This window comes from Notamacropus eugenii, chromosome 1 (genome assembly GCF_028372415.1).
Source record: "Notamacropus eugenii isolate mMacEug1 chromosome 1, mMacEug1.pri_v2, whole genome shotgun sequence".
Lineage (NCBI taxonomy): Eukaryota > Metazoa > Chordata > Mammalia > Diprotodontia > Macropodidae > Notamacropus > Notamacropus eugenii.
Window position 1 is genome coordinate 756,604,101 of NC_092872.1, and position 22,244 is coordinate 756,626,344.

The 22,244-nt window shown below is 49.6% G+C and overlaps 1 protein-coding gene across 3 annotated transcripts in view; it reads left to right on the forward strand.

Annotated features, from left to right (window-relative positions):
- Positions 1-22,244, forward strand: part of GEN1 (GEN1 Holliday junction 5' flap endonuclease) — a 31,921-nt gene that overhangs the window by 5,917 nt on the left and 3,760 nt on the right. For all 3 annotated transcript variants that reach the window (XM_072644244.1, XM_072644100.1, XM_072644167.1), the window contains 9 exons: positions 84-194; positions 8,954-9,027; positions 11,117-11,208; positions 14,641-14,791; positions 17,660-17,696; positions 17,790-17,870; positions 18,384-18,514; positions 19,701-19,762; positions 21,376-21,540. In XM_072644244.1, the coding sequence (XP_072500345.1) occupies positions 84-194; positions 8,954-9,027; positions 11,117-11,208; positions 14,641-14,791; positions 17,660-17,696; positions 17,790-17,870; positions 18,384-18,514; positions 19,701-19,762; positions 21,376-21,540 (904 nt within the window). The remainder of the gene's footprint in view (positions 1-83; positions 195-8,953; positions 9,028-11,116; positions 11,209-14,640; positions 14,792-17,659; positions 17,697-17,789; positions 17,871-18,383; positions 18,515-19,700; positions 19,763-21,375; positions 21,541-22,244) is intronic.

Sequence of the window (22,244 nt, forward strand, 5' to 3'; positions counted from 1 at the left end):
TTTGAAGGAGACTTAGATCCATAGGGATCTATGAATATTGGCTCTTTGGAAGACTGAACACATGCACACTCCCTTTCTTTTAGGACCCTCATGTGGATTGCTATACAATGTCCTCAATTAAGGAGGAGCTTGGCTTGGATCGGGACTCCCTGATTGGGCTGGCTGTGCTGCTGGGCTGTGACTACCTTCCAAAGGTAAGCCACAAATGGTTGTTTTTGCCCCATATTCACACGATAACTCACCATGGCCCCTTTGCTTGTCTTGCACCAGCCCGGTAGCTCCCAAAAGGCCAGAGTGTGAGCGCACCTTTTAACATAGAAGATGGTCATGGACCCCCACATTAGGTTTACTCTTAGTTGCCATTGACTGAGAAGACATTATGACAAAATGGTCATGCTTGGTGCCCCCGTGGGTTCCCAGACCCTTTGCTGCCAAGGCTCCCCTCCTTACCTGCCCAGGACTAGGACCCACAGGTCTTTGCTTTGGGCATGTTTCATATTGGCTTACAGCTGTATACCTGCCCCATCTTCACTCACCCCAGGAGGGAGTCAGCCCTTCAAAGGCAGGCTCTATCTTCATTTTTGTTTCTGTAACCCTACTCCCTGACATGGTACAGTAGGACCTCCATAAAGGTGTGTTGAATGAATGTACAAAACCAGTGGTTCTCAAGCTTTTTGGTCTGTGGACCATTACACTCTTCTACTCCTGTGGCTTATTGCTGTCAGTACTTACCATACTGGAAATTAAAACGGGTCAGTTCTTAAAAATACTTGTTAATTCATTTAAGGCAACGATAAATCGGTTAACATGAATAGGATGTTTTTATTCAAAAATAACTTTTCTGCAACAAAAACCACAACGAGGGGCATGGCATCATCTTACGTGGGGTTACCAATCTCTGTAATGTCTCGCTTGGTAAGAGATGTCTGCATGCTCTCAACTGCTTTTGCATTCAGTCAGCTGCGATGTGGTGTTTGGTTGAAGTATATGAAGGACATCCTGCCTCGCAGTCATAGAGCAGGGAAGGGAAACATTTTAAGAAGCAAATAACGTCTTGATGTTATTGTGCCAATGTCCTCGTGGCTGCCTTGACAGGGTCTCGGGCAGGACCACCCATTGAGACCCGCTGGGCAAAACCAGGAGCCCCTTGGGGTCCATGGCTGCGTCTTCCTGATCAGTGTAGGGGACGTAGTAAGCGCCAAATAAACGTATTAAATGACTGAATCCCAGAAGGTGAGATGCATCAGCAGCCCCCTTGTCCCCTCCCCCACACTCCCAAAGTGGCACGTGATTTGAGTAGAACTATACAGACCATGAATGGCATGTCCACCAGGCGTGCTGTGCCATACACAAAGTAAGCAACGCCATTAATGAAACGTTATGCAACTTGACTGCGTGGACATCACGGCTTTAGAAGGCTGCTGAGTCAGGTCTCTAATGATTCTTACCTCAGCACTGAAAATGATTTCTGATTTCATCCGTATTAACTCTTCTCCCAGGAGATGATTCCTTCTCTCTCCAGACCTGTCAGGGATCCTCGAGGGTCACTCAATGGGGTGACAGACTGCCCTTGGTGCAGGGGGAGGACTCCACCTTGGTGTAGAGCTGACTGGAGCAGGTGTTCCCCTGGCCTGCCTCTCGCACTCAGGCCAGCATGTCTCAGGGATGCTGCAGAGTGAGGTAGAAGTAGAGCCCACGTCACGAGCGGGAAACTTAGGTTCATGTTCTTTTTCCATAAATTTAGTAGAATATGGGAACTGCTTTTTCCTCATGGAATACCAGTCTTCGTTGCTTCCTCTGTTTTGTTTTGTTTTTTGTTTTTCACCTTCCCATGAACTTTCTGCTTTTGCCCCTGGTGACTTCAGATTTGCTCTTGCTTAGGAACATTCCATTATGGCTAATTATGCAAAATCACTTCACTTTTCTTGGTGGTGTATTATCTGACATCCGCTTCATTGATGAACCTACAGTATGGGTTGGTTGTCATACTAAACAAACATGATGTGCAGGTAGCAGGAGAGTCCCGGTCTTGGTGTCGGGAAGACCTGGTCCAAGGTGCTCCCCAGGCTCATGAGGTTGTAGATCCAGGATGGTTGGGGCTGTGTGCCCTGCATGTAGTGGGGTTATCCTTATGGTTTAGAGACTGTCAGCACATTTGACAGCACACGTCATATGCCATATGTGCCCGGTGCCGGTGAGACAAATGCAGAAGCAGACGGTCTCTGGTCCTCAGGTAACTTACATTTTTTTTTTTAACTTCTTAAAAATAAACAGATGTTCTATCTCCTCCCCCCCCCCCCCCATTAACAAGCATTTATTTCCTTTCCTTTCCAGCTACTCCCCCACCTCCAGTTAAAAAATGAAAAGCAAGCCTGGTGTAACAAATAAACGTGGTCCAACCAAACATTCCTGTACAGGCTGTGCCTGCATGCATTCTGAGGCTGTCCTCTCTCTGTCCCACGGTGGGAGTTCATCTTATCACAGGCCTGTGGAATCTTGGGCCCCAGCATTGATCTCAGAGTGAAGTCCTTGTTGTATAAACTGTCCTTCAGGTTCCCAGCTCACCACCAGTGCACTAGCTCTAAACGTGGCTCTTTCATTCTGTGTGCTGTCCCTGTCCTCTGCTCTACTCATGAGCCTTTCTAGACCAGTAGCAAATTTTTTAATGATTGCTTCTGTGTAATATAGTTAGGTATCTCTTACTATTGAGTCCTCTTCCTTTCCAATTTTTTTTATTATTTCCTTTGATATTTTTAACCTTTGTTCATCTAGATCAATTTCATTTTTTTTTTTTGCCTCCATCAAGTAATCTTTTGGTAGTTTGTTTGTCATGACACAGAATAAGTACATTAATTTAGTGTATATTATCATCTTTATTATATTGGCACAACCTATCCATGATCTATTCATATATGTTCAGTTAAGTCAACATTTGTGTAAGGAATGCCTTGTACTTGTACCCGTATACTTAATGTGTGTGTATGTTAGCAAGCAGCCTCCCAAACATGTCATAGCATCCACTGAGAATGACAAGTAGCTGCTGTCTTCACACTTTCCTTCTTCACTGAGTTCAGTACTTGACTCACAGTCCTGTCCTCCCCAACTCCCACCTTCATACTAGGGGACTTCAGCCTGCATGTTTAGACTCCCGCTCAAATAACTCAAACTCTTCTACCCCACCCCAGTGACACCCAGAGATGGTCATCCCTTTGGTCTTACCGTCACCCATAAATGCACCACCTGGTCCATATCTTGTAGTGGTACTGCTGGGAGAAAGAATATACCTAGTTTGATGGCCCTTTGGGCATAGTTCCAAATTGTTTTCCAGAATGATTAGACCAGTTCACAGCTCCTCCAACTCCATTAATGTCTCTATTTTTCTACCACCCTTCCACACTTGGCATTTTCCTTTTCTGTCATTTTAGTCAATCTGATGGGTGTGAGGTGGGACCTCAGAGGTGTTTTAATTTGCATTTCTCAAATCAATAGTGATTCAGAGCATTTTTTCATATGACTCCAGATAACTTTGGGTGCCTCAGTGATACAGTCAATAGAGTGTCAGGTCTGCAATCCAGAAGACTCATGTCTTTGAGTTCAGATCTAGCTTTAGATACTTAACTAGCTGTGTGACCCTGAGCAAGTCACTTCACCCTGTTTGCTTCAGTTCCCTCATCTGTGAAATAAGCTGGAAAAGGAAACCAGTCTAACGTCTCTGCCGAAAAAACCCAAATAGGATCATGAAAAATTAGTAATAGTAGTAGCAGTGTTGGTCTTTTGTTCTCAAAGAAGACCATGAATGAGGGATGTGCAAGGTCAGCAGCCTCACTTCTCCTCCAGAGCTGTCTGGATCCAGTGGCCAAAGTATGGATCAATTCTCTGCTGTGTGTGCTCATTTTGGCTTAATAATTAACACCAAGAAAACACAGGTGCTCCATCAGCCACCACCATATCATCCATATGTGGAACCATCGGTTATAACAAATGAAGAAGTTTTGAATGTTGTGGATAAGTTCACTTACCTTGGCAGTGTACTTTCCAGGGATGTACACATTGACAATGAAGTTGATGCAGCATTGCCAGAGCTAGCTCAGTGTTTGGGAGGCTCCAAAGTAAAGTTTGGGAGAGAACAGGTATTAGACTGACTACCAAACTGAAGGTCTGCAGAGCTACTGTGCTGACCTCATTGTTGTATGCCTGTGAAACATGGACAGCCTACCAGCGCCATGCCAGGAAACTGAAATGCTTCCATTTGAATTGTCTTAGGAAGATTCTGAGGATCACCTGGCAGGATAAGGTACCAGACATTGAGGTCCTTGCTTGAACTGAATTGCCAAGTATTCCAACTATACTTCAGAGACCACAGCTATGATGGGCTGACCACGTTGTTCAAATGCAAAATGTACGCTTGCCAAAAAGACAGTTTTATGGAGATTTCACATGGGGCAGGCGATCACGTGGTGGTCAGAAGAAGTGATACGAGGACACTCTCAATGCCTCTCCCAAAAACTTTGGATTTGATTGTGGGACAAGGGAGACACTGGCACAGGACCACTCAGCATGGTGTGCCCGCATCAGAAATGGTGCTGTGCTCTATGAAGAAAACAGACTTGAGACAGCACAAAGAAAACACAGGATGCGCGAATTTGGGATATGCACCCCAAATATTCATATAGACTATCTGTGCCATCTGTGGCAGAGCATTCTGGGCTCGTGCTGGTCTGATCAGCCACAGCTGGACACACTGACACTTGACCACATCATGGTGATGTCACTTTGGTCAACCATCCATGAACATGACTGGAGACGGCCCAGGATGCAGTGGGAGACCTTGGCCTTCTCAGGGGCTCACTTAAAGCGAGGTAATGCCCGTTCAGTGAATAGGCCTCTTTAAAAGGTTGTCGGAGGGGGCAGCCCCTTTAATAGAAAAGAGAAAATAGATGCATGAAAAGTTGGACACAAGTGAAATGACCTGACGCCATGACAGATAGCTTTTATTTCTTCTTTTGAAAACTGTCTGAACACATATATTAGCTCTGAAACCCATAGCCCATAAATTACCTGTAAAGAAGAACTCCCAACAAATTCAGGAGCAGCAGAAGCCACAGAACAACAAAGTGGAGGTGCGCGCTGGACCGGAGCAGAGCCCAGCTCTGCCTTGGCCACGTGGCACCAAGAGGAGCGGATCTGAGCAGGCTTCCCAACGGAATCTCCAGCGCGGCACAGGTCCCTCCACACACAGGTGCTGAAGGTCAGTGAGAGGGTCTCTTTGGCGGGTCGAGAGGGGAGTTGGATGTCCCCATAACTCAGGGCTCCCAAAGCAGGCAGGAGCTTGGATCCATTGTTGAAGGTCTCCACATAAACCCTCTGAGGGAACTGAGCCCCGTGAGGCGGCCCTGCCCCCACCTGAGCACCTGAACTTAATCTCACACTGAATAGCAGCCCTGCCCCTGCCCAAAGCCCTGAGGCTGGGAAGCAGCATTTGAATCTCAGACCCCAAGCTCTGGCTGGGTGGATCTGGAGGTGAGGTGGGGGTGGACAGGACACTCAGAAGTCAAGTCACTGGCTGGGAAAATGCCCAGAAAAGGGAAAAAAAATAAGAGCATAGAAGGCTACTTTCTTGGTGAACAGGTATCTCCTCCCTTTCAGATGAGGAAGAACAAGGCTTACCATCAGGGAAAGACACAGAAGTCAAGGCTTCTGTATCCCAAACATCCAGAATAAATATTCCATGGTCTCAGGCCATGGAAGAGCTCAAAAAGGATTTTAAAAATCAAGTTAGAGAGGTGGAGGAAAAACTGGGAAGAGAAATGAGAGAGATGAAAGAAAAGCATGAAAAGCAGATCAGTTCCCTGCTAAAGGAGACCCAAAAATGCTGAAGAAAGTAACACCTTGAAAAATAGGCTAACTCAACTGGCAAAAAAGGTACAAAAAGCCAATGAGGAGAAGAATGCTTTCAAAAGCAGAATTAGCCAAATGGAAAAGGAGGTTCAAAAGTTCACTGAAGAAAATAGTTCTTTCAAAATTAGAATGGCACAGATGGAGGCTAATGACTTTATGAGAAACTAAGAAATCACAAAACAAAACCAAAAGAATGAAAAAATGGAAGATAATGTGAAATGTCTCATTGGAAAAACAACTGACCTGGAGAATAGATCCAGGAGAGACAATTTAAAAATTATGGAACTGCCTGAAAGCCATGATCCAAAAAAGAGCCTAGACATCATCTTTCATGAAATTATCAAGGAAAACTGCCCTGAGATTCTAGAACCAGAGGGCAAAATAAGTATCCAGGGAATCCACTGATCACCTCCTGAAAGAGATCCAAAAAGAGAAACTCCTAGGAACATTGTGGGCAAATTCCAGAGCTCCCAGGTCAAGGAGAAAATATTGCAAGCAGCTAGAAAGAAACAATTCAAGTATTGTGGAAATACAATCAGGATAACACAAGATCTAGCAGCTTCTACATTAAGGGATAGAAGGGTGTGGAATAGGATATTCCAGAAGTCAAAAGGAACTAGGACTAAAACCAAGAATCACCTACCCAGCAAAACTGAGTATAATACTTCAGGGGAAAAATTGGTCTTTCAATGAAATAGAGGACTTTCAAGCATTCTTGATGAAAAGACCAGAGCTGAAAAGAAAATTTGACTTTCAAACACAAGAATGAAGAGAAGCATGAAAAGGTAAACAGTAAAGAGAAGTCATAAGGGACTTACTAAAGTTGAACTGTTTACATTCCTACATGGAAAGACAATATTTGTAACTCTTGAAACTTTTCAGTATCTGGGTAGTTGGTGGGATTACACACACACACACACACACACACACACACACACACACACACACACACCACAGAGTGAATTGAATAGGATGGGATCATATCTTAAAAAAAAATGAAATTAAGCCATGAGAGAGAAATATATTGGGAGGAGAAATGGAATGGGGCAAATTATTTCTCATAAAAGAGGCAGGCAAAAGACTTTTTAGTGGAGGGAAAAAGAGGGGAGGTGAGAGAAAAACATGAAGTTTACTCTCATCACACTTGACTCAAGGAAGGAACAAAATACACACTCATTTTGGTATGAAAACCTATCTTACAATACAGGAAAGTGGGGGAGAAGGGGATTAGCAGGGTGGGGGGGGATGATGGAAGGGAGGGCAATGGGAGGAGGGGGCAATCTGAAGTCAGCACTCTTGGGGAGGGACAGGATCAAAAGAGAATAGAAGCAATGGGGGGCAGGATAGGATGGAAGGAAATATAGTTAGTCTTACACAACACAACTATTATGGAAGTCATTTGCAAAACTACACAGATATGGCCTATATTGAATAGCTTGCCTTCCCAAAGAGAATGGGTGGGGAGGGAGGGATGAAGAGAAGTTGGAACTCAAAGGTTTAGTAACAACTGTCGAGTACTGTTCTTGCTACTAGGAAATAAGAAATACGGGTAAAGAGGTATAGAAAGTTATCTGGCCCTACAGGACAAAAGAGAAGATGGGGACAAGGGAAGGGAGGGATGATAGAAGAGAGGGCAGATTGGTGATAGGGGCAATCAGAATGCTCAGTGTTTTGGGGGGAGGGGAGGGGACAAATGGGGAGAAAATTTGGAACCCAAAATTTTGTGAAAATGAATGTTAAAAGTTAAATAAATAAATTTAAAAAAAAAAGAAAACTGACCATTCATCAACTGAGGAATGGTTTTTATTTTTATAAATGTATGTATAAATTATAAGTCAGTTTCATATGTATTTGAAAAATGAATCCTTTGTCAGAGAAACTTTCTCCAAATCCCCCCTCTCCAGTTCCCTGTTTTCCTTCTAATCTTGGTTGTGTTGGGGTTTTTTGTGCAAAACCTTTTCAACATAATCAAAATTATCCTTTTATTTCCCATGATCCTCTCTGTCTCTTGTTTGGTCATAAATTCTTCCTTTATCCATAAATTTGACAGGTAAAATTTTCTGTGTTCCCCTAGTTTGCTTCTGGTATCACTCTTCATGTCTAAATCATCCTCCCATTTTGACCTTACCTTGAAGTGCGATGTGAGGTGTTAGTCTATACTTCGTTTCTGCCAAACTGGTTTCCATAGTGCGGTGCATTCTTGCTTCCCAAGCTTGGACCTTTGCGTTTATTCCCATTAATCCTGTCGTGTGTCCTGTAATGGCTCACTTTGTATCCAGCCGGTCTGCTTGTTGTCTCCCCCAAAAGAAGCTCCGTGAGGCTGGGGGCTGCCTTTGCCTCTTTTTGTATTCTCAGTGCTTGGCACACAGTAGCATTTAATAAGTGTTTGCCAAGTGATGGATGAGGTGGTTAGAGAGGAAGAAGCCAGGGTTGAAGTTCAGTGGCTTTGTTAGGATTGTGAGGTCTTTTGAGGCTGACATAGGGGGACAGAGTGAGATATCTTTTATTGGCCATTTGTTGCGCATTTTTTTTATTGTTTTTTTTTATTGAGTTTTTTTTCAAGTGTTTTTAACTCCCTAATCAGGCCCCGATCAGCCCCCAAACGACCCCGTCAAGAGCTGGGCAGGACCATCCCCTGCTCTAGGCCCACAGCCGTACTGTCTGATGCTGATGAGCTTGTCCCCTTGATGAGGTTCCGCCCTTCCCATGTGGCTCAGTCTCCTCAGCCCCTCGCAGCACCTCCTGGGACTCTTACTTCAGTACCTTTGGTTGGTGGGTTCAGTAGAGACGTCTAGTCTTTATTCATGTGTCCCTGAGCCAGCCATAAACTCTGGACCCCTGCCACGCTATGTTCAGGGATGTTGTCTAGGGTCCCAGAAGCCACTCAGTCAGTCGTAGTGTCACTGCCTCCGTCTTCGAGGCTGTTTGGTGACCATGGAATGGATCTGCTCGTTTCCCCAAGATTTTCCTTTAAAACGTTCGTCCAAGAGTCTGCTGCAGAGCATTTTGTTTCTATGATTAACGGAGCATTGCTTTTTTTCTCTTCTTTCTGAAGGGTATCCCTGGAGTTGGAAAGGAGCAGGCATTAAAGCTTGTACGTGCCTTGAAAGGGCAGAGTTTACTGCAGAGGTAAAATTCAGAATAAACTCTGTGATGTCTCCTCGAATGGTCGAACTTGGTGCTTCTCCAATAATCATGGGTGGCTGCTGTATGTCGTGTTGGTTTAGTCCCCAGTCCAACCTCATGGGAGACTCCTCTGAAGGCTGGATCGGGCCGGGCAGAGCCCTGGGGATTGTGATGGGGTAGACCAGGATGCATTCCCTCACTGCAGGTGCTTAGAGGGCAGTGTTTGCAGCAGGCCTTAGACTGGCCCACGTAGACCCAGCCCCTGCGTGTGAGCCAGGGGCAGGAAAGGAAGGGAAGAATGAGTGACTGAGGGCTTGCTGTGTGCCAGGCGTACATGTGCAGATGGAAGGGAAGGTGGCTCTGCCTTCAAGAAGCTTCTGTTCTGATGGGGGACGGAAGAGAGGAAGAGAGGGAGGGGGTTTGAGGTGCTTACTGTGTGCCAGGTGCTAGGCCGTGCACTTAACAACTGTCATCTCGTTCGATCCTCACAATGATGGGAGATAGGTGCTATTATTATTTCTGTTTTACAGATGAGGAAAATGAGACAGGTTTAAGTGACTTACCTAAGGTCACACAGCTAGCGAGTGAGGCTGAACTTGAACTCAGGGACAGGGATGGGGAAGGAATGAAGGAAGGCTACAGACTGACTCCAGGAGCCACTCACTTGTGGGAGTAGAGGGCAGATCTTGTGGTGACATGAGGTGATCAAGGTAAGGAGGCCCCAGGTGCTGAGGGGAGGCCCAGGAGAAGCCAGCAGAGAGGCAGGGACATTGGAAGTCCAGAAGGTGGCAGTCAGGAGAGGCAGGTCTTGGCTCACTCTAAGGGAAACGTCCTCATGCAGAGAATATCTCTGAGGGTCAGGCCCCTGCTCAGGAGGGCCCCACGCCAAGGCCTCACACCAAGCCTGAGATCTCCTGGATCAGGGATGCCAAGAACAGGATTCTGGTTCAGGGCAGGGGCTTGGACTGGAGAACCAGCAGCCACTGAAGGCCCTTCCAACTCTTTAAAAGTTTGTTTTTATATATAAAAAGTTGCTTTATATTCCCAGATTCTAATGTAAAATTCTACGTGTTCTCCCAGATTACATTTTTTCCTAGGAATGTCTGAGGAGCACAGACAGGCTCAAGCCTCTTTTTGTTTTCTTTATTTTCTCTGCACCTCTTGTTATGAGTACAGCTGTGATAACTTCAGTTAGGAATGAGTCTCATAACAGTCTGCCAACAGCTGCAAGAAAAGACAGATATGACATCCACACAGTCTGTAACGCCTTCTCATAAATCGTGTAATGCCTTTTCATAAATCAAGTTCTGTGACCTACATAATGTTACATATTGAAGCATGCACATGTACCAGCTCCCCAACATTTCTGCCTGGCTCCCCTACTCTGGGAGATCCGCAAATAGTAAAATTTAAAAACAGACCCAAACACGGTCCATATTCCAACAATCTTAGCTCATATCTCACTAACTCATGCATTGTGATACTTCTGGTGCAAGGAGAGCACTTGGAGATCTGATTTCCCTGCTATTCGTTGTCAGCCTAGAAAGGCAAGGTAACATTTTAAAGTCTTACATGAGATTGCAGGAAGATGGTTGAACAGGAGGCCTCCCTCTTCTAAGTTCTTTGAGAACCATTTTAATCACTTCTTTTAGAAGAGAAGCTCTGGTTTGCACAGTCTCCCTGCTTTTCCAGCAGAATAGACCGTGTGAGCAGAGGAGAAGGAGGCCAGGTCCCTGGAGGAAAGCAGAGAGGTCAGTGGTGCCTCTCCTGCCCTCAGGCCAGTCCGGGACAGGCTGCCCTCTTCTGGAAAGGTGAATTTGTCCGGAAGGAGAGCATCTCGAAGGCTTTAGTTCAGAGCAGTGTACATCCTCCCTCTGATGTGGGTGAGCAGGTGATATACAGGCCAGTTTTCTTTCTGGACTTGGGCATCCTTGTCTGTAAAGTGGGGATGCTCTGGGCACTCTCTGCTGTATGGAGTTGTTGTGAAGAAAGTGATTTGGAAATCTGATGCCTGAGCGAGAACTGATCTGCCCTGATGCCCTGGCCTGCCCCCCCACCCTTTCCCCCACTGATTGTGTTGTTACCTTTCCAGGTTTGATCAGTGGAAGGAGGAGTCCAACAGCCTTGACCCAACACTAGCCACAGTTAAAAAGCCAGCTCATTGCTCCGTGTGTGCCCATCCAGGTAGGTGAACACTTTTGGTGCTTTCGGTCATGTCTGACTCTCTGTGTCCCCGTGGACCACAGCATACCAGGCCCTTCTGTCTTCTACTATCTCCCAAAGTCTATCCAGGCTCATTTTCACTGTTCCCATGGCACTATCTGTCCTTCTTTGCCATCTCCTTCTCCTTTAGCCTTCCATCTTTCTTCCCGTCAGGAGCTTTTCAAAGAGTCTCCTCTTCTCATTATGTGGCTAAAGGATTTCAGCTTCAGTATTTGTCCCTCCAGTGAATAGTCTGAATTCATTTAAGTATTGACTGGTTCGACCTTTCTGCTGTCCAAGGGACTCTTGAAAGTCTTCTCCAGAGCCACAGTGGAAAGCGTCGATTGTGTAGCCCAGCCTTCCTTACAGTCCAGCTCACAGCCGGACAGTGCTCCTAGGAGAGCCATAACTTTGACTGTGTGGACCTTTGTTGACCAGGTGATGTCTCTGCTTTTTAGCATGCTCTTCTGATGAGACAGAACTTCCCTTCTGATGAGCAAGCATCTTGTCATTCCATGGTTGCAGTCACTGTCTGCAGCGATCTTGGAGCCCAGGAATATAAAATCGGACACGACGGAACCCGTCGTCCTGATCTTAGTTCAAGCCATTCCTTCCCTTCTCCTCAAGAGGCTTCTTAACTCTCACTGGCTTTCTGCCCTCAGTGGCATCATCTGCACATCTGAAATTGTTGATGTGTCTGCTGGCAACCTTGATTTCTAGCTTTTGTTTCCTCCAGCCTGGCATCTCGCATGATGCCCTCTGCATCTCAGTCAAATAAATATAGTAACAGTATACAGCCCTGTCACACCCCTTTTCCATACTTAACCCGTTAGTTGTTCCCTGGTCAGTTCCACTTGTTGCTTCTCGACCTGGATCCAGGTCTTCAGGAGGCAAGTCGGATGAGCCAGTGTCTCCAAGGACGTGGCACGTTTTGACCCATCCAGTCAGAGGCTCTAGTGGAGTCAGTGAAGCAGCAGCAGACCTTTTCCTGAAACTTCTTTGAGGATTCTTTTCTCCATATAATCACAGAATTCTCTAAATTGTCTGAAATCGGAAGGTGAGGTGCTGGGGATACTTAGGCCAAAGGCAGCTAGTACCTGTCCTCAGGGAGCTTTCTTGGTGTTAGGGTGACCCAGCCCCAGACACATTTTCTTCCTAGCCTCATTCCTGATTTTCTGGACTCTCAAGCTGTTCCTCTTCCGTTGCCTTATCCTGGACCTCCCCTCGCACCCAGGACCTGCAAGCATCCCCGCACCCTTGAGATGTTTATCATGTTCATCCTCCTCTTGTCCTCCTGGAACCTCTGCTTTATGGAGGGGCCCAGACTGGCCTGCCCTCCTTCCCTTCCTGGTTTTATGGACATCAAAATTGCCCTGAGTATTGGTCTCAGAAGTGGGTGTACAGGATGACCGAGAGTAGCACCCCACATGGCCCACCTCTCCTGGTCCGCTGGCTGAGCTAGGTGGTCATCCCCCAGCAGCTGGGCACCTGATTCATCTCACCCCTACCACAGCAGCCCCTTCTGGTGGTCATGTCCCAGCAGCTGGGCACCTGAGTCATCCCGCCCCTACCACAGCAGCCCCTTCTGCTGCCCGTGTAAATGGTGGGGGGAGCGAGGAAGAGATACCAAGGCTGTGTCCTTGCTTCTCCAGATCCTTACCGTCAGGGATGTGGGAGGGAGGCAGGGAGAGTGGGGAAAGCAGAAGCAGCAGGATCAGGAGTCCTGGGCATGGGAAAGGTCCGGCCTGCACAGGCCTTGGCAGCCTCCTCCACTACATGTCACCTGCCCAGACGCTTCTGTCCTCTCCACCCTTCATCATCCCCACCGTCTCTCCCTCCCTACTTGTTTTTTCTCTATGACCTACCAAACTGGCCTCACTGGATTCTGCCAGAGCCTGTCCATCTCCCTGCCTTCCCTGCATCCACACTCTGATTCCACTTCCTCTCACTGAATCCTCAGTCCTCTGCCCTGGGCTTCTGAGCTCATCGCTTGGGTGTGGCTGCTTTCTCCAGGCACCGGTAGTCTTTTTCAGTGGCCAGATCCAATTGCTTCTTATCTGCCTGCCTCCTTTCTTACTCTGGGCACTTTGGACGAGTTCTCTTCCCAGATCCTCTCAACGCTAGGTGTCCCCAGAGTCCTGTCCTCGGCCTCTCTTCTCTGCCGTGGCTTCAGTCATGGTGTCTGCATCAGTGACTCCCACTTTAGTCAGGCATTTCCATGAGGATGTCCCACAGCCCTCTCCACATGTCTGCAGCAGCACTTAGGATCCCTCCCTCCAAACCTCCCTCTTACCACCCCATTTCTGTGGACATCCAAGTTGACAACCTTGAGGTCCTCTCTCTCATTTGCTCCACTTATCTAATCACTTGTGAAATGGTGTAAGTAAATTCTGTGCAACTTCTGGATTTCTCCTTTTCTTTCCTCCCAGAGCAACCACCCTGGTCCAGGCTGGCCTTCCTTCTCTCTCCTCTGGACTGTGTCGATAACCTTGCACGTGATCTCCTGGGTCGATCCAGTCCCTCCTTTGTGGGCTCCCTGGCCCACTCTCATCTTTCTGCTTTTACCCATGGCTCCCCTGTACACACCCTGTGGCCCAGCCTTGCTGGCCTGTGGTTCTTCCTCACCCCCATGCCACATTCCACCTCTTCTCTCTCTGCTTTTCCATTGACTGTCCACCATGCCTAGAGAGCACTTCCTCCTTTCCACCATCTCTTGGCTTCCCTTAAGGCTTGGCACATAGACTGCCTCCTGCAGGAGGCTAGCTTCTTCCATCCACTGCCTCTCCTTCAGATGGGAGCTCCTGGGGGGCAACACTTGCCTTCTGCCCTCTGTCTGCATCCCAGCATTCAGCCAGCCTGTGGCCTGTGGCAGAGGTTGGATAAAACCTCATGGTAGATTACTTGATTGGTCTTCATCTCATGTCTGTTTTGTGTATGTTATATAATGCACATGCTACAGCATTACAAGGGTAACATATGTAATGTGTTAACAAACACACATCTGTTGGAGATGTGTGCTCAGAAATTTTTTTGCTGATAGGGATGCACCATCAAAGCAGTTTGGAGAGCCTGACTTAGAACATAGGATCAGAGTGAAAGTAGCAAGAGGTAAGACCAGCCAGAGATTGGGGAGCCAAAGGCTGGATGTTCTGGGGTTAGAAAAAACTAGCTTTGTTTTTCTTTGCAATTTGGCATAAATTTCCAGGAAAAAATGAATCCTCTAAGGCAAAAAGTTAGCATCCCAATTCAGAGTCTTTGTTTTGAGTCTGGGACTGTCATATTTAAAACATTTTTAAAATTTCAGTGCCCTAATTAAGACGTTTGTGGGTGTTTGTGCATTTTGAGAAATGAAGCTGAATTTGTAATGGACATTTGCAAGTAGGAGGTGACTCAGTGGCTTGTGTGTCCTTGCAGGCTCCACCAGGGACCATGAGCGCAATGGGTGCAGACTGTGTGGAAGCGAGAAGCACTGTGAACCCCATGATTACGAGTACCGCTGCTTTTGTGAGTGGCATTGCGCAGAGCACAGACGACAGCAGGGTGCTGTCGAGGACAGTGTCAAGAGGTAGGTGGCTTCTCCTTCCCCCACAAGAGCCATCGCCGCGTGGATATCTGTGGCTCCATCACAAAGGACAGACCCACATGGGCCAGTCAGGTTCTTCCCAGCTCCCTAACTGTAGAGGTGGCCAGTGGAGAGCAACTCCCTCTCAAGGTTGGGCAGGGTCCAGGACAGAGCATACACTAGTGTGGAGGACCCAGGGGGGCTTGGGAAGCACTTCTTTCTGCAGACACAGTCAACCCTGTGACCCCTGAATTCCCTCCAGTTTGAGGATAGCGACTGCTCTATGGACTAACTCCTGAGGTGATGCTGAGCCCTGCCATCCTTTGGCCTGATCCTCCTTTATGGAGGTGGCCTCCCCAGATGGCCCACATGGCAGCACCTCTCCTCGTCAGCAAGCATTCATTAAGCACCTGCTGTATGCTGCGCATGGTGCCAAGGTCCCTGCCCTGGAGGAGCTCACAGTCCTATGAGGAAGGCCACAGCCAGGCTCTATCTGGGACTGAGAGAAGATGATTAGCAGACAGAAGGCACAAGAGTTGGGGACATTTGAGTGGGGACTGAAAGGAAGCCTCAGAAGTCAGTGGTCAGAGCAGGGGAAGGAGAGCATTTCAGCCCTGGGGGACCGCCAGAGACCATGCTGGAGCCTGGAGATGGAAGGTTTTGTTGGGGTCAGCCAGGAGACTGGCATCAAAGTGTACCTGGGAGGGCGTAAGGGCCAAGACAACTGGAAAGGGAGGAGGAGGCAGGCTGCGAAGGGCTTTGAACACCAGAGCATTTGGTATTTGATGATACAGGTGTTGGGGAGCCACAGGAGTTTGTTGAGTGGGGGTGACGTGGTCAGATCTACACTTTAGGATAATCCCTTAGGTAACTGGATTGAGGAGGGGCCTGAGGCAGACAGACCCCCCCCCCCCCCCAGCAGTCACTGTCATAGTCCAGGTGTGAGGGGATGAGAGCCTGTACCAGGGGAGGAAAGGGGGCATATTGGGGGAATGCTGTAGAGGTGAAATCCCAGGCCTTGGCCACCATGGATGTGGGGGGGCAGGATGAAAGAGAGTGAGGAGTCCAAGGGGACACCTGGCCGGGGAGCCCGAGGGCCTGGGAGGAGGTGGTACTGTTGACCGTACTAGAAAAGGCAGGAGGAGACAGGATGGAGGGGATCATCTGAGCACGTAGAGGGGTCAGCTTTGTCAGGAGTGAGGCTACTTTATGTGAGACAGGGTTGAAGGGCGAAAGGGCGCAGAAGGCACCTGAGTGAGGGGAGACAAGGAAGGGAGAAGAGGGAGCCTCAGGAGAATGGCCTCAGTTTTTTCTGTAAAATATGAGTCGGGATGTGAGCGGAGAGAGTGAGAGCGGGGAAAGCCCTGGTGAGAAGGTGTGGAATAGGAGGGGGAGGTGATGGGAGAGGCAGCAGCGAGGGCCCAGAGGAGGCCGTGGGACGTCAGTCTCTAGTGGGCCCTGTCTCCACCTTCACTCAGCAGCATGTGAGTAGATAGTAATAGTGATAGCTAACATATAAAGCATCTCCTATGAGCTCAGCAGATATTATCTCATCGGATCCTTGACGTAATCCCAGGAGGTAGATGCCTGTTTTACAGATGAGAAGACAAGGCAAACTGAGTTAAGTGACTTGGCCAGGGTCATTCACACAGCTGGGAAGGGTGTGAGGCTGGATTTGAACTCAGGCCTTCCTGACTCCAAGCCCAGTCCTCTAACCACTGAGCCACCTAGCTGCCTACAAGTGAAGGTAGCAGGTAGACTGAGACTGGGCAAGGCTAGATGAGCAGTGTGATGGGGGGAGCAGGGACTGCAGGGAAGAGGGTCATGGGCCTGGCTCACCCAGCAGTCAGCAGGGGGTAGAGGAAAGTGTGCTGGCCAGAATGCCAAGAGACTGTGGTCACATCGGGTGTTTTCATAGTTTATGAGCATAGATGTGGTGTTTTGTGGATGACTGGAGGTTGGGCCATCTGTCTGTGGGGCGAGAGTTTGCAGGAGGTGAGCAGGCTGAGGACTGGGGTGCTTCAAGTCCCCAGGCTGAGGGCAGCAGTTGGGGAGCCAGGTACCAACCCTTCTTCCACCTCTGACCTCTGGGCACAGATGAAGATTGATCCCTGACTCATCAGACATTTGAGGGCTTGACTGGTCTAGGTAGATTACTTAGCATCTGTGGGCCTCCTGTTCTCACCTCTGAAGTGGGCACTGGGGGCTTGGTTGGAGTCTCCTCTGAGAGTATCTGGTTTTCTCTGGTCTACTGGTACCCCCAGGCCTTCTCCTGGAAGAGGGAGAGCAGCCTTCCTTACCTGTGGCTCCCTCTGAGTTCCCTGCTAAATCATCTCTCTTTTCCATAGTTGCTTCACTTTAATTCAGCCTGAGGGGAGGCCTAGGCCTTGTGTAATTCTTGTGAGTACTTCCCCTGCCTACCCCAGTCCCAGAACTGCCAGAGGAGCCTGGGGGGCCACCGTAGATGGGACCTGCCTAGGGGGAGCTTCTCACCTGACTGGGAGTCTCTGTTGGACCTGGCCTTGAAGGGCTCCAGAGGAGGCACATCCTTTGGAGAGCCCCATGACCACCCCCCCACTCTTGTGATCTGAGTGCTCTGAGCTCCCATGTCCCAGTGTGTTCAAGGGTTCACAGCTCCCCTGCCACTACAGCCCTGTGAGAAAGGTCACCAGAGCATTAGAACCCCGCATTTTCCATGAGCACTTAGAGGTCTGGCAAGTCAAGTCGAACCCGCTGCAGGGGTCTCACACCTGCCTTGAGCCCCTGGCCCAGCTTCCCTACTCCCAGAGGTGACCGTCCACCAGGGAGGGCTCAGCTTCCCTGGCCTCACCCTGGCACCCTCTGACCTTTTGGCTTGTGCCTTCTCTCCAGGAGAGCTTGCAGCTGTGAAGGATTCCCGTTCCACGAGGTAATGACCAGGCTGGGCAATTGCACTTCTATTCCAGGGAGTTAAAATCAGCCAAAATTCTCAAGTTCTGTTCACCTCCTTCTCCCTTTCTAGGTTATTCAAGAATTCCAGTTGACCAAGGATAGACTGACAAAGACAGTCTGCTACCAGAGACCCGACTTATTATCTTTTCAGGTATGTTCAGGGATGGCACCGAGGCACTTGAGGAAGCCCCGAGAGGTTGTAGGGATGGGGAGAGCCCAACCCGGCCCCACGGGTAGCTTTGTGCTGTCTCCTCTGCCTTCCTCAGAGTCAGTCAGCAAGTCTCTGTTAAGAGCTAAGTGCGGGTCAGACACTAAGTGCTCCAGGACTGTCTGCACAAGCCAAGAAAATCCCACACGTAGCACAGGCTTTGTGTAGACGAGTTGAAGTGAATTTGCTGCCTCCACCTGTAGACAGTCCCTTGGCATCAGCCACCTGACCCAGAGGAGTTTGCCATTCAGTTGGCCTCTTCATTGATCAGAGGCCCAGCCCTGTGCCCCCCATTGACAACTCTTTGTAGACTGGAAGTCTTCATGCCTAGTCTAGTTTCAGGCACACAGCAGGTGCTTCATAAGTGCCCATTGACTGACCGGCCCACCTTGCATTCCCCCAGATGTTCATGGGAGGGAATGGCTAACTCCATGCTGCATTTGCTTGGCTTTCCAGGTATTTGCTTTGGAGAAGATGGAGTGGCCCAGGCACTATGCGTGTGAGAAGTTAATGGTGCTTTTAACATATCACGACATGATGGAGAGGAAGTCTGGCCGGATAATCCCCAGCCAGCTGCAGCCAGTGCGGTGAGGGGCTCAGGGGCAGCTGAGGGACGTCTCTGTCCTCTTCGCTTCCTGGAGGACTCGGGGCTCCTACTGAGTCAGGCCGGATGGTTACCAGGGAACACAGAAGCCTTGGGTGCATGGCTGCTCCTGGTGTCAGGCCCGGCCTGAGAAAGGATCCAGTGTGGGCCATTCCTGTGTCTGATGTGGGTGGGCCAGTGGGAGAGTCCACAGATGTCCTCCCAGAGGAGTCATGGCCTTCATAGCTCAGAGGCAGTCAGGGCAGGGGCAGATAGGGGTCAGGGCTCAAAAGCCAGCACTGATGGCATCACCTCTGCCTCCCTGCCTCGGTTTCCTCATCTATAGAATTGTAGTGACAAGCCTTGTACTCATAACAACAGCTGACAGAGACGTGTGTGGTGCTTTACAGCTGACAAACAGCGTTTCCTAAGCACCTCATTGGAGCCTGTCCACAGTCCTGTGAGGTGGGTGTCCCAGTAACATTTCATTTTCCAGATGTTACTGGGTCTGAGAGAGCTAAGATGACCTGTCCAGGGCTACATGAAGGTCAGAGGATGGATACAGTCTCGTTCTGATCCCCAGGCCCAGCCTGGCCACATCTCCTGGTCCTCACACATACCCTACCCCCCACCCCCACTATGGTTGTGGTAAAGGGAGACTGAAGCACAAAGGTCCATGCACAGTCAGTTTATTAGCAAGGCTAGTGATTGCCAATAAAAAGGACCCAGGATTCACCTGACAGCCAAGCAGCCCTTTTCTGTCAACACTGTCCCAGGGATGTTAACAAAGTGAAGACTGTGATTGGTCTGATAACAGGTGGTCTTTCATGGGGCTTGACTCAGAGCAAACATCCTGTGGCAGCTGGATTGGCTTCCTTCCCCTGCTCCCTTCCTCAGGGGGTGGCTGTGCCGAGGGTGTGGTCCAGCTGCCTCTGTCTGTGCCCTAAGTGTGCATCCCAGTGACGGGATACGCTAACTAATCAGGCATGCAACATGACGTGGGTATTGTGTTTCCAGGTCATTCTTGGGGGTTGGGAGGTGCCAACCCTGCTGAGGCCTGGGAGGAATAAGGGAAGAATCTTTCCAGGACGCACATGGACAGATTGATTTAGGCTTCAGTGTTGTGGTTCAACGCACTATTTGTGGAATTCATGCCCATGGCATTAAGTGGGATTCTTTTTTCTTCCCAGGATAACCCACACCCGCATCAGGAGTGGCGTCCCTTGTTTTGAGATCCAGTGGCAAAAACCAGGTGCGCATAGGGCGCTGTGGGCGATTCCAGGGGCTTCCTGCCTTTGTGTGCTGGGTCTGGTGACTTGGGGGCTACACCCCATCCTGGGCTAGGGCTGCCACCCCCTCCCCATTGTGTCTTGCTCATGAGGATGGTGCTGAAGGTTTTCCATTGGGCCCCAGACATGGTTCTGAGGAACAGGAAGGAGGGAATTCCTCCCCACAGGTGCTTCTCTCCAGCAAAACAGAGTTTCCTTCTCTGTGTCTTTTCATTCTTTTTGCCTTGTCCAAAATTGTCATCGCTCCCCGTCTTTTTTGTGTTCAGCTGAGACTAGAGCTTGTGTCCATCCCCTCATTCATTTCTCTCGGAGTCTGCCTGTTTCTGTCCATGCCACATGGCTGGATCCATATGCTCCCCTTTCCCTGACTGGGGGGTAAAGGGATGGGACAGGCGACCCTGTCCCCAGAGTGTCTGTGTGTACATGTCTATGCACCTGATGCGTGTCTGCATGTGTGCATGTGTATCTGCAGGCGTGTATTTGTGTGTGTGTGTGCGCTGCCCTCCTTTGGCCATCTTAGACCCAAGGAGGGCTGCCTCCCTTAGACCATGCTCCCTCCCCCGCATGCCACATTTGCAGAACAGGCCTGCGCTGCTTGGGACCCAGGTTCCCAGGAGTGTACTCTCTGTCTATATATCTGTCTCCCCACCCCGCCCCGTCTCTCTCCAACTGTCTGTCTGTCTGTCTGTCTCTCTCCCTCCCTCCTTCTCTCCCTCTCTCTCCCTCCCCCCTTCCATCTCCCCCTCCCTCTCCCTCCCCCCTTCCATCTCCCCCTCCCTCTCCCTCTTTCCCTTCCTCCCCCCTCTCCCTTCTCCCTCCCTCCCTCTCCCCATCATTCTTGGGGTCTGTGCCCCAGCAGCATCAGATCCCTGGGCTCAGCATTGGGCACCACATCTGCTGCTGTCTTCCTGTGTGCCCTTGAGCAAGTCACCTCATGAGTCTTGATCTCAGTTTCCCCTTATAATAAGGGGATTGGGCAGGATGAATCTTCAGATTCCACACAGCTCTGAAATTCTGTGATTCCAGATCTCAATCTGGTGGTCCTAGAATAGTCGCTTGCTGCTCTTAGGTCATGTCAGTGGATGTCATTCAGTCGGCCAGTCATCACTGATTAAGCACCTGATGTGTGCCAGCCTCTGTGCTATACCCTGGTGATCCAAAGCATGCCCCACTCTGTGGGAGCTGCCAGTCTGACAGGGGAGGGCACAGGCAAACAGCGGTGTCCAGATGAGCCGCAGACAGTTGCCCTGGGAGAAGAAGAGGGGAGCAGGGCAGGGAAAGCCAGCCAGGCATGGGGCTGACCCTCTATGATGACACTGGCCTCCATGGTGCTGCTACACTTTCCCTGAGACAAGAGAAGGGTGGCCATGGTCATAAGGGCATTTGTGGGCACTGTTGGGTTCCAATGCCACTGTGGGGTCAGCTGTGGTCACCTGATAATGAATTGCCGTTGGCAGAGGAGAGACAGCCCTTGGGGGTGTGGGGAGGTGTTAAGATGAGCAGGGAAGGGGGTGGTTCAGGGAGGGGGTGCGGTGCCCACTAGTCACCCACCAGCCCTCCCACCTCTGTATTTCAGAGCACTATGTGACAGCCACTGAAGCCGCCCCTGATGCTAATGTCCAGCCAGGGCCACCTGTTGTGTCCACGGTGGAGGAAGCCTCCTTGTTCAAAGCTGCCTACCCCAGTGTGGTCACCCAGTACCAGGAACAAGTGATGGAAAGCCAAAGGAAGAGGTCCAGAAGTGAGTCTGGAGATGGAAGGCATAGGGCCAAGCTCAGAGCTTTCATCCCTGTTCCTGCCTGGTGTGGCAGGCCTGGCTCACTGGGGTCAGCACTGTGTGAGACAAAGGCTCACTGAGCCCAGGTCAGCTGAGCTGAGCGAGTGCTGTCTCCTTCAGGAGATTCCGGACTGTCACCCTCAAAGCAGATCAGGGTTCGAGTCTTGCCTCTTGACACATCCCTGGGTCTCCAGCATCCCAGGCAGCTCCCAGACTAGGAGTTACTGGGCTGGTCCCTGCTGGCATTGGCAGAAGGAGGCACATGTCTCAGTGAAGCCGCTGGTCCTGGCCCTGCCCTGGCTCTCCGTAGTCTGTAGAAGGCTCATTTCCATCATCTGTGTACATGGGCCCTTTACAAAGGAAGGCAGAGCCCTTCCCAGGAGCACGGGGCCCTGAGTTAGGATGGTTCTGGCATGTAACCTTGGACAAGTCAGTTCCCATTTGCCTGGACATCTTCTGTAACAGGAGGAACCATGCGATGTGTCAAGGGTCCGGGTCCGACTTTCTCAACTGCAGTGAACCTTTATCTTACAGGATTATTGGGGACTTTGTTGCTGGTCAGAGCTGTGATATATTTGATGCCCTAGTAGGACCCTGCGGTGTGGGATCCGTTATGATGACCACAGTCCAGGACTGGCTAGACACCTCCTCGTTTTGTTGTATATTTG